This window comes from Salvia splendens, chromosome 6, assembly GCF_004379255.2.
Source record: "Salvia splendens isolate huo1 chromosome 6, SspV2, whole genome shotgun sequence".
Taxonomy (NCBI): Eukaryota; Viridiplantae; Streptophyta; class Magnoliopsida; order Lamiales; family Lamiaceae; genus Salvia; species Salvia splendens.
The window spans coordinates 17,856,648-17,870,383 of NC_056037.1; the positions used below are offsets into that span (position 1 = coordinate 17,856,648).

Consider the following 13,736-nt stretch of genomic DNA (forward strand, 5'->3'; position numbering starts at 1 on the left):
TATGTGATATGACTGACTAAATGACGTGATTTCGGTGTGAAAATCTTCATGGATGAACTTGAATGTGCCCTCTATATTGTGACCAAAATTTAGCTTCATATGAGGTCCGGTAAATTTATAGTGATTTTTACAAAACGGTCGCGCAGTTCTGCCAGTTTTCTGCCTTGTTAAAATGACACCTAGTTTCAAGTTTCAAAGTATTATATGATGCATGTATGTCCAAGGAACGTATTTAAATGTTGAAATCACTTGTGATAAGTTGGAATGTGTTACGTGTGTCTTTACACCCTTTTGACGTATGTTGGGTTGGGGAATGTGAGAAAAACGATGAGAGAGAAAACGATAGGACATGCATAGTAAAATGTTGATGTGGAAGGCTGACTTGTGTTGTCATTGACAAGGGTGTTGTGTACTCGTGAACTCGAGGATCGTGAGTTGCTATAAGTTGGGTTGTGAATTTGCTAAGCGATCGAGGTGGGCTTTCTTTTCAAACCTCTTTATTTTTCCGAAAATATGATGTGGTGTTATAAGGGTGGTTTAAAGTGTTATGTCATGCCGTGATTGTTTTGATGTTGAGATTTTTGCCTGATGCCTAGTTCGTTTGAGCTTGCTCCGTTAGGCTATAGGGCTATGTTGAGATTGTGCTTGATGTCTAGTTTGTTAGTTCGCTCCATTAGGCTATAGGGCTATGATAAACGAATTCGGGTCTGAGTAGGGCCGCAAACCCTATCAGGCTGTGTACACAGAGGGGATCGTGAGCCGTCCTTGCTAGTCGGCCGGTCTCGTGGGCGAATAGTGTGGCCACACTTTCGTCGCACTATGGTACGAGGATGTGATTGATTGATTGATGTGGAAAATGAGGAGATAAATTGTCTGGCCAGACTTGGATTTTTTGTGTTCTCGTGATATTTCTTACTATATAAAACTCGAGATCACTGGTATGGATGACATAACTTATTAAAATGTTTTCGGCATGAGCCCATTGAGTACATCAAGTACTCAGCCCTGCATATTATTTTCTTATGTGCAGGTTGAGCAGGATGTTGCGGAGGATGTTGAGCTAGCCTTAGGATGCGTCGTGTCTTCGTACATAGGCGTGATCCTTGACTCTCCCTTTGAACCTTATTTCCGCTGCTAGGTTTTTGAATCATGTTTCAATACTTAAATCTTTTCGTACTATGATGAGCATGTTTTGGTCATGTTAGGTTTTAAACGTCTATTTACATTATTGTCTGAAAATGATGTCTTTCACGTGAGTTAGACTACATGTTTTTCTTAGAAGTTGATTGGGTCTTAAATAACTATTTTTCTCCGCTGCTTCTTTTAAAAATATTTATCATATGTTGTTTTATTTAATAGCAAAGTTATAATTTTAAGTTTCTTTAAACAAAAAGAAAATTTTTTCCTTCAAGTTAATTAAGTTTTCAATAGAAATCTACCCTTTACATGTTGTATCACGACCGCCGCGTTTGTAGTAACCCTAGTATGGGCGGTCGTGACACAAATAAATGCTTATTTGACCGCTATTATCAAGTAATCCTGCTAGTAACCTTCTCATTATCAAGAATCAGGTATAGAACAAGTGGATATCTTCTCAGTTGAATCAGCGAAAACTGCCACACATTTAATGACAAAATAGAAAATGCACATTATTCTATGGGTAAACATAAAAGGCCCAACTCATGACAATGGAAAAAAATAAGCTTCCCAAAGGAGAAAGTAACTCCTTTCCTACACTTCTACTCAATGTGTGGTCATGTATGCACTCAGCCAATGAACATATGTAATGATTTATCATTTTAGAATACCTTTGGAGCAGCCATTGGGTACTCTTCTGGTAAATATAACTCGAGCTTAAAGACTCCTCCTACAAAGTAATGACAGCAAGCCAAGGATGAGACATGACACAAATTAGGTACGATCATTTCTTGGTGAGAAAAGTGAATAAAACTTAATAGCATTACAAAATCAACAACACAATTAATGAGCATGCAAAGCAAATTATATCAAAATGAAGACATGAGCACAGTGTTGGGAGGATTCCGGTACAGATTTCAATTATGTAGCAGAATTACAGCATACTACTACTTTATGTTAATCTATGCAGTCAAAGAACACTTCATCCATCACTGACACAGACACAAACAAACAAAAAAACAAGAAAGTGGAAAGGGGTAACAGACCGAGGAATGTGAGCATGAGCAACCCACGAGCCATGTGAAATGGAGATCTAACATGTATCACATCAACATATACACAGCATGATTCCCAATAAATTTGCATTCAACTAACTGGTGTGCCACTAATGAACCAATATTTACTATAGATATGTAGTAAGAAGCAACATAACCATAGACTCAACGCCAAAGTTACCTTCATAAGGAGACTGTGTTGGTCCAAGAATCATAACATTGAAGTGTCGCATGTTGTCTTCTGAAGGAGAAGCACTTATTCCTGGTGCTGCATCCACACATCCAAACACACTCAATATTGAACTGTATTTGCTCAATTAAATACGAATCTACAGAAAATACTCCCTCCGTCTCACTTCAGGAATTCTATTTGAGTTCGGCACAAATTTTAAAAAAGGTAAAGGAAAGTTGGTGAAAAAAGATAGTGGAATGTGAGTCATACTTTTATATATAGTTTTATAATAAATGTGAGTAGGAAAATGTTACTGAAATATGAGTCCTATTACAATTTATAGAATATTTTAACCGGTCTTCCTAAAATGGGACATCAAAAAATGGTAAATCGGGACTCCTAAAGTGGGACGGAGGGAGTAGTATTTTTTTTATAAAGAACATATCTATATATCTATTTGTTCGGGTAGTGAAAAAAATGCAAACTCTAAATATTGTATAAATTCCAAACTACGATTTTGACCGTTAGGAAATGTCAACAGATGACAAAATAACAACAACAAAAAATGTCATCACAACGTCAACCCCTAACATTGTATTGATATTTTTTATTACTGTTATTTTGTCACATGTTAACGATCTAGATCATAATTTGAAGTTTATACAATATTTAGAGTTTGCATTTGATTACATCCTCTAATCCTCTATTGTTGATTGTCATTTTAACAACTCATTACAAATTAAAGCTTAATCCACAAATTTCCTAAAATGAGAATAAAAAAGAAACAAATGAAATATTAAAATGTTAAAGAAGCAAGAGAGATATAACTCATTTTGAAAAATATTAATGTAAAAATGTTGTATTTTTCACAAAAAATAGGTAAATAAACACTAAGGCAATGTTTGGTTGCCTGGACTCTCTCATTCGAGGCAGTAAGAGAAAATAACATGACATAGTTAATTAGTACTCTCTTTGTCCCTAACAATTTATCATCATCTGGCCAGCATGGATTTTAAAAAATGTAATAGAAAGTGGATTGAAAATGTTAGTGGTATGTGGGTCATACTTTTATATAATTTTATAATAAAATGTGAGTGGGAATAAGTTAGTGGAACGTGAGATCTATTAAAAAAATAGTAAAAGTGAAAGGTGACAAATTTTTATGGACGGACAAAAATGAAATAATTGATAAATTTTCAGGGACGGAGGGAGTATATTTTTTATAAAAATTAATTACGTTTTTCTTTTCTTTTCTTTAATAGTGGCGTAGCTGATTTGTTTTCAATAATTTGGAAATTATAGTAACTGTAAAAGTATTTCTATTTGACTTCTTAAAATACCTTTCTGAAATAATTATTTTATCTAGATAGTCGGTTCTTGTATTCCACCAAATTTAAGAAATAGAGTGAACTACATCAAAAGTCCCTCATATTTCCATTTGTTTCACTGTAGGCCCCTAGCAAAAAAAAATATCGTCAGACAATTCTAACCTTAAACACAATCACATATCGTATATTTGTAGTCATTTTTCGGACCAAAATACCTAAATGCCTTCAGGGGCATTTTAGTCAACTTACCAAAAACCTGTATACCTACACTGCAGACCTCCACTGCCTTGCAGACCTATCCTCTGTAATGTCATGTCATATTTGAAATTTCCCACATTATATACATCCATATTTATTTGGATTTTTCATAAGATTGGATTAGATTTAGGATATCTTTTTCTTCAAATTTTGGGCATTCAGTTTGATTCAGATTGTATTTTAAATAAAAAAATTCCGAAAATCATAATTACGTTGTGTATAATTATATACTATAAATTAATACTAGTACTTTCAGCAAATTCTATATATAATGTCCTCAACTTAATGTTCATAACTTTCAACGTATTTCACAAAATATTCCGCTATGCAAAAATTCCCATCAAGTCATCAACACATGAAATAACATCATTTTAGCAAAAAAAATCGAGAAGGGTTAATAGTGTTTTATGTCCTCAACTTATTTTTTTAAAATGTTATGGAGATTTTCTGGAATATGCTAAAAGTAGGGGACATTTTACGAAATACACTAAAAGTTTGAGACTTTTTCTAAAATGTTCTAAAAGATGAGAGCCTAAAAACATCTATCAAAATATCATTTATATAATAAAATTTATTATTATTTGTTACGATAATGATGATACATGTGTTCTATCCTTAGTGTAGTCTATAAAGATGTTTTCCAGATTTTATGTACTATATTATTGATATTAAATTTATAAGTTTTTAAATTATTTTTTATGTATTTAAATTATGTGTATAAGATGATATTTAAGTTCAATTAAGATTTGCACTATATTACTGTATATGTGAAGAATACGAAATGATTGCACAATATGTCCAATCGCCAACCATCACTTGTGTCAGGAACAGTAGAAGTCGCAACATGCAGACCGCCATTGTCAGAATATTCACTGAAATGACTGGAATGCCCTTTTAGGGTTTAAAGGCAATATAGTCAGAAAAAACACTATATGTGATTATGTTTAAGGTTAGAACGGTCTGGTGATATTTTTTTTAGGGGCATGCAGTGACACAATAAAAATATTAGGGACCTTTGATTTAGTTCACTCTAAGAAATAAATAATACTAGGAGTAGTAGTATTTTTATTAGGCTACATGTGCTCTGAAAAGAGAAGAAAATTTGTCATAAAAATCTTCGCCTAACAAATTAGTGGACAGAGTCCACTAAAATGATGACATTTTAAACAGCATAAAATAGTACTCCGTACTACTTCTATAATTTAGATATAGAAATTATTTTTATTTTAATCCTTTTTTTTAAAATAAAAACTTTTTAGATTTTTTATTTTAGGAAATTTTTGAACCACGTATTATCCTTATATATCAATTTATTTACAACTTATACCATTAAAACACCAATAATAATGTGGATCTCACAATCCACTAATGTGGTGTTCAATTCTAGATTGTAGAATTGAGTTGTGAGATTATTTTAGTTATAGGGGGTTGGCTATGACTAATTACTCATGATTATCATTTAGGATTGAGTTATGGGATTGAAACCCATGAACCAAACACAGTACTCCCTCCGTCCCAGCTCAAGTGATTGATTTCTTTTTGGCTGTTGTTTTGGAAAGATGATAATAAATAGTTAGAGTGGATAGAAAGTAAGTTAGAGAGAGATTAATATAAAAGAGAGTCGTATCTACATTATTGTTTTACTTAATTTACTTTCTCTCCACTTTTACTATTTATTATCATTTCCTCCAAACACTGTGCCGAAAAGCAGTCCATCACTTGAGATGGGACGGAGGGAGTACATATTTATCCGGGATACAATCTTTGCCAAACCGAACACCCCCTAACACCACTTCTACTATCTTTTCTATTCTTCACTCTTACTCATGTTTCTTTTTATATATCTTACTTTATTAATTATAAATTAAAAGTCGTGATTTTTTAAAAGTTTCTATTTTTAAAAAGCAAAGGTATCAATAATCTAATTAATAAAAGACAAACGTTAGCTAACAACGAGTATAAACGTATTGATCTCGCAACACTGCATAATACTCTCTATCTACCAAAAATAGTTACACTATTAAATGACATAAATTTAAATGTGAAATTCGTGAACGGAAGGAGTACTATATTAACAACACCTACACAATAGGCAATATGATCACCTTAAACAAGACAAAGATATGATCACCATTAAATCATGACCACAAACAATAATAAAATCATAACTTGAAATCGCGTCAGTCAACATATTTTGATGCACCACTCGACAAAAACAAAGATACATAAGACTCTAGTAACATTGAAGTTTTTTTTTATAAATAAACTCCTATATGAAGAAGGAAATTATAACTGATGTCGAGAGAGCTCGAACTCGACACCTTATACAATAATATCTAAACTCCTTACCGCTAGGACAAAGGCTCTAGACTCAGGTAACATTGAAGTTGAAGCAGTGATGGATGCGAGATTTTAATAATGGGGTCCAAATTACATCAACAATTGTTGCATATTTTCAGGGTCAACTACAGCAAAACCAACTGCAATTTGAACGCTACATAGGTGAAGTAGAAATGAATAATGAGAGAAAAAATTGAGAATAAATAAAATAAGTTAAAGATGATATATTCATAGCATCGGTTTCGAAATATGAGGAGGTAATATACATTTTTCAAAGAAAACATAATTTAGTTAAATTTATTACTATTATATGATATATATGCAAATTTATGGGGCTAGGAGTACTACTATTTTATAAAGAACATTCATTTGTGATCTTACAATAATACTAATATTTACTCAAATAGGAAAGCAAACAAATACTATTACACAAACTAAATTACTAGAAATAACATAAATAAATTTGTAATTATTTAATAATGAATTAATTAGTAAACAAATGAATTAATATAGGCATTTATTGAGCTATGAAAAAATCTGGTAGTGTGTTGAAAAAACAAAAATGAAAATCCAAGAAATAATAATAGTCCAGTACAAGTTAAGCATAGCAAAGAAAAAATGGTAAGCTATATAGTTTTTGGGAATCACACGCCATGGAAGTGCTTGTTGCATCCCAACGTGGGTCCGCCCCTGCCCCTGAGTTGAGGCAAGCTATATAGTTTTTGGGAATTTAAAAACTCAATAATCTCAAATATCAATAAAAGAAACCACACGATGTAAACAATAACCAAAATAAAACCTAAATGGTGACAATTGACTGTTTTTTAAAATTAAAATGTATCATGTGATGTGACAATTGTTCACAACTGGAAAATATAAAAGTTAAGATGATTAGTCCATTTAACTAAGTTAAGGATGCCTAATATTGAGACATCGCCATTCATTTATTTACAATGATGGATATTGTAAAGATTGTAGATTGTTAGGGCATATGTTGTAAAACAGGCATTTCGACCTGTTTGTATATGCAAATCTTTATTTTCATACTACTCACTGATTTGTTTTTGGGATGTCATACTCTAAATGACACTTTCTAAATATAAAAACATTACTCTTTCTACTATTTCCCTTTTATTGTCTCCACTGTACTTACAAAATAACACCACATAAAATCTCATGCCGAATTAGAAACTTCCATTTAGAGTGAGACGGAGGAAGTATATGATAAGAAATATTTTTGTCACATTATGTTTAGTGTTTCATTTATATTGTGTTTCACAAGCATTTAATTTATGAGGTTTGAGCAAATATGTATACGTCTTCTGCATTGTAGACTAAATGATGTTCAGGTCACCACTAAAGGTTTCTCACTACCGAATTAACACAACAATACAATTCAATCAATACAGACACACACCGTTTACTACAATCAATATATGTTAGCAACTCAATTAACATATATATATCAAAAACTAAAACTACATAAAACAAACTCAGTAAATTGAGTTTATATTTCATGAATTTGTTTAATAATTAGTTATCAGTTTAAATGAACGGGCATTGGTTAAAACCAATACTCGATTCATCCCAAACTGAAAACCAAAACCAAACACATACCGAAAATATCAGTTATCGATTCATTGGTTATAACCGATACTCGATTCCTCCCAAACTGAAAACCAAAACCAAACACACACCGAAAATATCAGTTATCGATTCATTGGTTATAACCGATACTCGATTCATCCCAAACTGAAAACCAAAACCAAACACATCGAAAATATCAGTTATCGATTAAGCTATAACTGATTAACCGAATACCCACTCCTTCCTAAATGAAACGGAGTATCAAGTAGAGGAGTGAAATGGAAGTAGAAATTGACATTCCATTCCCCTTCTATTCCATATGATGATGACATAAGTGTAAAAGTAAAACCATAGGCAAGGTAAAAGACTATATCCTCTTCAGACATCAACCGACTAGAGTTAGAGAGACAGAGACCAACAAGAAAATCTACTATCAGCAAATCTGATGGAAGCTATTGCCATTCCTGTAGCAAGGACAAAACAAAATTAGCATGAATCGGTGGATGGTCTGCTCATAATATAGTCGTTGCAGTGACTTGGAGACTGTTTACGTGGCTATCATTTTGGTATTCTCTTCAGTAGTTTGTACAAACCGAAGACATTATTCTGCTGCCAGAGGTATGGGATAAAGAATGACCGGTACTTGGGAGGTGACATTTCGCGATCCAGGTAATGCATCGCTGCCATAACCTGTAAATACTAATCCATTAGATAACTAACTGAGAGTGTTTGTGTGTGTGAGAGAGTGAAAGAGTTCGAACCTCCCATGTATTCAAGTCACTCCCACGAGGAATGTAAGGTCTTTCGAGATGCAACTCTACAAGGAAATCGCATTTGTCTATATCTTGGAGCTGCACAGTTATTAGAAGAAAGAGATGGAGAAAGGTTAAGTCATTGATGGTAAGGAAATGTACATGTTCTCAAATTTCTAGTAACGAGGAAGATGAACTACATATTGTTGATCTGAAGCCAGGTTCTTGTTGTTGAAATAGGGCGGAGCAGCAGATGTGCCACCTAAGGTAGCGTTGAACGGGAGAGGGAGAAGACCTCGGAACCCGTCATCTATCCATTTCACCTGTCCGATGTACTCGGGGACAAAAAAAGATGATGGGAATCTGTGCCATTCACTTCCAACGCACAGGACCGAACCTATATCATGTACAAAAGCTTGGAAAATTAAGGTAAGCACGAACAAATTCATGCAACATGAAAACCTGTATATGAATCAGAACTAAAAGGTCCTGGAAACGTTGAATACATATTTAAGAGGTATTGCACAAATATAACAAAGATTATAGCATAGAAAATCAAAGATATAACGGAGACTGCAAGTGCTTTTATATTTGTAAATCTTGTCAATGGACTCAACGCACAATAGGGTACAATCTCTGGGTTATGCCCAGTATCAATTACAAGGGTGTTAGTTTTTAACACGTTCTGCTTTAGTACACAACCGGACAAATCACAATAGCCAAATTAACAAAAACTCAGGCTACATTATATCATACTCTCTCCATCAACAACCAATAGTTTTGTTTTTCCATTTTGGTCCATCCACAAAGTCTCCTTCCATTTTGGGTAACATGACACCACCACTTTTTCCTACTCTCTCTCTTACCTTTTCTCCTCCTCCTATTTATTCACCTTCAACTAATAATATTCCAATTACTTTTTCTCTCATATTTTATCAATTTTACATTAAAATCAGTGTTGTCCACTACCAAGACTATTGATAGTGGACAAAGGGAGTGTCCAGCTTTGAAGATTTTTGCAGCAAATAGCACTTTGACTGAAATAATATTTTATAAAATATGGAATATTTCTTATTGGGAAAAAAATATTTCAGTAGTTTAAACCTAAGAGCTCATTTTTTAGTTAACATCAAAAGGAAACTAATGAATTTAACGCCTGAGATTTAGTAATGTAAGACCACAGTTCGGGTACTAAGAATTTAAAAATAATGGGAACTAATGACCCTTGGTAAATGAAAATAATAGGAATTTCCTACCTTCCCCAACATCATCGTAGTGTTCCAAATGTTTGTAAATCTCCACAGGAGCTGAATAACCATTGATTAAAGAAAATGTCCTAGAATGAGAGGCACATAAAATGAGTCCAAGAACCAAAGGCCTCAACGTTTTTGCTACCTGTGCAACCACAGCAAAAGTACGTTCAATCAGCTAAACCGAGCCATACCATAGGTAATTTTCAGAAGAAAAAAGTCATACCATAACAAGAATAGAAGGATCATTTGGATTGTACTTATCCCGAAATAAATCAGGAAGGCTGTCAATGACAGCTGAAGCAGCAACACAAATAAGAGGGTATATTGGATAAAGGAATCTGCAAAACATCAATAACCATAGTCATCTGTATTCACTCTACACTAGCTAAGTACATTCAACCTCTTCTCCGATTTAATGAAAAGATGCTGAAGAAATCAAGCAAATTATCACCTTTTTGATTAGGGATAGTAGCCATTTGAATCATGAAGTTTGGTTCTAATGACCTTTGAAATTGGAATATTAAATCACAAAGTTTCAATTTTTCTCAACGGTTTCATCCATGCACTAATCAACGTCTTTTGATGTTAAAACGACAATATTTCAAAAAAATAAAAAAATAAAGAAATAAAAAAGAAAAAAAATACTTATTTTAATGAAACAAGTCGTTTTGAATATCATTAAAAGAGGCATTTTGTGAATGGATGGGACAATTGAGTAAAATTGAAACTTCGTGATTTAATATTCCAATTTCCAATTTCCAATTTCCAATTTCAAAATTCATGGGACAGACAAGAATTTGACCAAACTTCATGATTTAAATGGATGCTATCCCTTTCGATCATATACAGTGATTGCTAACAAAATATCCAAAAACCTGATAGAGTCCTCAGCCAATTTGCTTTAGAATTTTTGGGTGTAGGATACTAATAACTTGCTTATATATATGCCTATGTTTCAACACGGAGACAATTAGACGAAAGGCAGTTTTGCAGTAATTAGCCGTGATTCACAAGAAAAATATATTAGTGTTTCTTATAACTTGAAAGATAAGGCTTATTGTAAACAACACTTTAAGAAACATAAGATGCATGGGTTAAAGATAAATATTCTGCTATAATAGAAGTCAAAGCTAAAGAGGATATATTGAGAAAAGAAAAACTAAGTTGAGAAATAGACCAAAAGAAGAAAAGCAAAATTTACCTCTCTTCCTTGTGCGGCTGTAAAGACATAAAAGCCAGCCAGATATACACAGGTGAGATGATGACTAACAAATCTGGAGCATACTTTTTCTTTACAATGGGAAGGATCACAATGAACAGAAGAGCAAGGATGAAACAAAAGTTGAAGTTATTGAACCCATTCTTCAGGTAAAACAGTGGCCCTTCAGTACCATATAAGTGGCTCTCTCCACCACCTAAAACATTATATATCAATAGATTGAGAACGGATGACGTCCACTTTCCGTAGTAGTAGTGGTCAACAATGGCCGATAGTGCCTGGGACATGTATAAGACTATATCAAAGAAAAGATAAATTGAGAATTTGGACAAGATGGCAGTGGATTAATAGGTGCATGGGCTGATAAAATTGGTTACTGTCAGATATTTTTGAACAGTCCGAAAATAACACTCACCACAAGAAAAAGAGAAGTGATGACACCAGACAAAAATGCATGTTTAAACCTTTTCTTGAGGGAGAAAGTTGTAAGTGGAAGAAATGCCAGGACTGAGAATGGCCAACCAAGAATAACTCCAGTGGCAGCACTTAAAACTGCAGCTGCGGGTTTCTCAAAAAGATAAAGTGCTGATGATAGAGACATCGCATACATAGAGAACGAACTTGGAAGGAAACCTGTATATGCAGCAGTAATCATGAGTTAATTGGAGAACATATGATAATTCAGGCCTCTATCCTACATGCATTGTTTAGGTTAAAAAGTCAGCAGGGGCAACTTAAAAATGCATATAACAAAGAGTAAAAACCAGGTCAAATTAATTGCACTTACTAGTGCTAGCGAAAAAACAACCGCTAGCCAAGCATAGCATTGCCAGTGTATACGAAGCAAGACGTTTCCCATACTTTCTAGAAAGGGCCACAACAAGGGCAGCATCCGCAATGACAGACAGAATAGCAAGAAAAATCCTCACGGCATAAAAGACTCTCACCTGATATAATTAAGCACAAAAAATTCAGAGATGAGTAGAAGAATTGGATCCAGCATAAAAAGTAAGGGAGTAGAAGAGACATCTTACCTTTTCTTCTCCAAACCACCAAGCAGCCGGATAACCAACCAAGTTATGGAAAATAATATATAAGTAAGACCTCAACGCAAACTGGGAGCTGCAGGATGCATAAAAGATGTTGGAATCCATTACGTAAAAACACGCCAATCTCTTTGATTAGTTTTGTACAATACTTAGCAATACACATTAATAGATTCGCACAATCCTGAACAAAACTTGAAGCAGAAAAAATAAAATGTAAAACCTACTCAGAAACGACCTTAAAATCTATACGAGAGTGAATAGTCGTAAACCTCCCCAATCAACAGGAAACTGACAACTCTCAAGCAAAACCCATGCAAATAAACAAGAACATGTGATGACAGCTTCTAGTGCAAACATTATGGATTTTTATCAATTTTGGTATATCCTCACGCATTTATGAAACAGGACTCGTAAACATGTTGATGATAAACCCTAAACCCCAAACCCTTCACCGATCCTCAAGGCGTTCGAAACGCAATTCACAACTAAGGGGAAAGCAACAATCGAGCACCTCTTAGCAACAACACAGCCACAGATCACTCAATTAATCGCCGGAAAAGTAAACCTAAACGATCAAGGGATTAAACAGCAAATGCACTCAATTACAACCAAGGGAAAGCAATTCACAACTAAGAGAAAGCAACAATAGACCACCTCTTATCAACAACACAACCACAGATCACTCAATTAATCGCCGCAAGAGTAAACCTAACCGATCAAGGGATTAAACAGCAAAGGCACTCAATTGCAAACAAAAAGGAGAAGCGAAAATTGAAATCGGCGGTGACCTGTATTCCCAAGTTTGGAAGCCGGTCTTGTAGAGTAGGAAATGGAGAGGCTCCCAGTAATTGAAGACCTCATCGCAGTCGTGAATGATGTTAGATGAGGCGCTCATGTAGCGCAGCACTGACAGCGACAAAAGCGGCAGGAACCAACCCAGCCTCTGGTCGTCGTGGCCGGCTGACTTATCCGGCTTGTCGACCTTGGAGTAGGGAGAAGGGGACGGCGCCGTCTGGAGATCCGGCGGCGAGGAGCGCCGCTGCCTCGTTGTTAGAGCCATTTTTTCCGAAATTAAGCGATTTTTGAAGCCTTCTTCTTTTCTGTGTGTGTTTGCGGAAATGTCAGTTAGTTTAAATTTTACTTGGAATTTGTCATTTATTAATGTAAAAGAATTACTCTACGATTCCATTTGAAGGTAATCACATTTCCTTTTTCCTCACCACTTAAAATGTCACGTTCTATATTTAGAAATAAATTTATCTAAAAAATTACTCCATCCGTCCCGCACTACTCGCACTTATTTCCTTTTTGGGCGTCCCAAGTTACTTGCACTCTTTCCATTTTTAGTAAAAAATTTCACCTACCGCCGTCATTTTTGACTTTCCTATACACTTATTCCTTAATCTCCGAGCCGAAAAGGAAATGAGCGAGTAGCCCGGGACGGAGGGAGTACTATCTTGTCTTACTCTATTTTATTATATTCAACTGTCTCATTTAAATTTCTGTGCCATTTAAAAATATGACCATCTTAAATAGCACCAATGAAGTGGTAATAAAGCAGTAGTAGATTAAATGGTGAGATGAAT

At 34.4% G+C, this 13,736-nt stretch overlaps 1 protein-coding gene and 1 long non-coding RNA gene across 3 annotated transcripts; both read right to left on the minus strand.

Moving 5' to 3' along the window:
• Positions 1 to 1,818: 1,818 nt before the first annotated feature.
• LOC121807579 lies at positions 1,819 to 3,802 on the minus strand. Its single transcript, XR_006051842.1, has 3 exons — positions 3,705 to 3,802; positions 2,374 to 2,460; positions 1,819 to 1,867 (listed from the first exon to the last, which is right to left on the minus strand). It is a non-coding gene; the product is annotated as an uncharacterized LOC121807579 (long non-coding RNA).
• A 4,282-nt stretch (positions 3,803 to 8,084) lies between these two features.
• LOC121806194 (dol-P-Man:Man(6)GlcNAc(2)-PP-Dol alpha-1,2-mannosyltransferase-like) lies at positions 8,085 to 13,281 on the minus strand. 2 transcript variants are annotated; one of them, XM_042206151.1, is made up of 11 exons: positions 12,939 to 13,281; positions 12,136 to 12,223; positions 11,889 to 12,048; positions 11,517 to 11,734; positions 11,084 to 11,379; positions 10,106 to 10,220; positions 9,886 to 10,024; positions 8,830 to 9,026; positions 8,639 to 8,728; positions 8,429 to 8,567; positions 8,085 to 8,341 (listed from the first exon to the last, which is right to left on the minus strand). In XM_042206151.1, the coding sequence occupies exons 1-10, from the start codon at positions 13,208 to 13,210 to the stop codon at positions 8,436 to 8,438; spliced, it is 1,707 nt and encodes a 568-aa protein (XP_042062085.1). In that variant the 5' UTR covers positions 13,211 to 13,281; the 3' UTR covers positions 8,085 to 8,341; positions 8,429 to 8,435. The 2 variants fall into 2 exon arrangements, with proteins under 2 accessions (XP_042062085.1, XP_042062083.1); XM_042206149.1 differs by having other exon boundaries at positions 8,085 to 8,567.
• Positions 13,282 to 13,736: the final 455 nt, after the last annotated feature.

Coding starts and splice junctions, on each gene's coding strand:
- LOC121806194 (XM_042206151.1), bottom strand. CDS start 13,210: ATGGCTCTAACAACGAGGCAGCGGCGCTCCTCGCCGCCGGATCTCCAG. Junction 10,221..11,083: donor CAGCCGCACAAGGAAGAGAG/GTAAATTTTGCT, acceptor GATGTTTTGCAG/ATTCCTTTATCCAATATACC. Junction 8,568..8,638: donor GTGACTTGAATACATGGGAG/GTTCGAACTCTT, acceptor TAGTATTTACAG/GTTATGGCAGCGATGCATTA.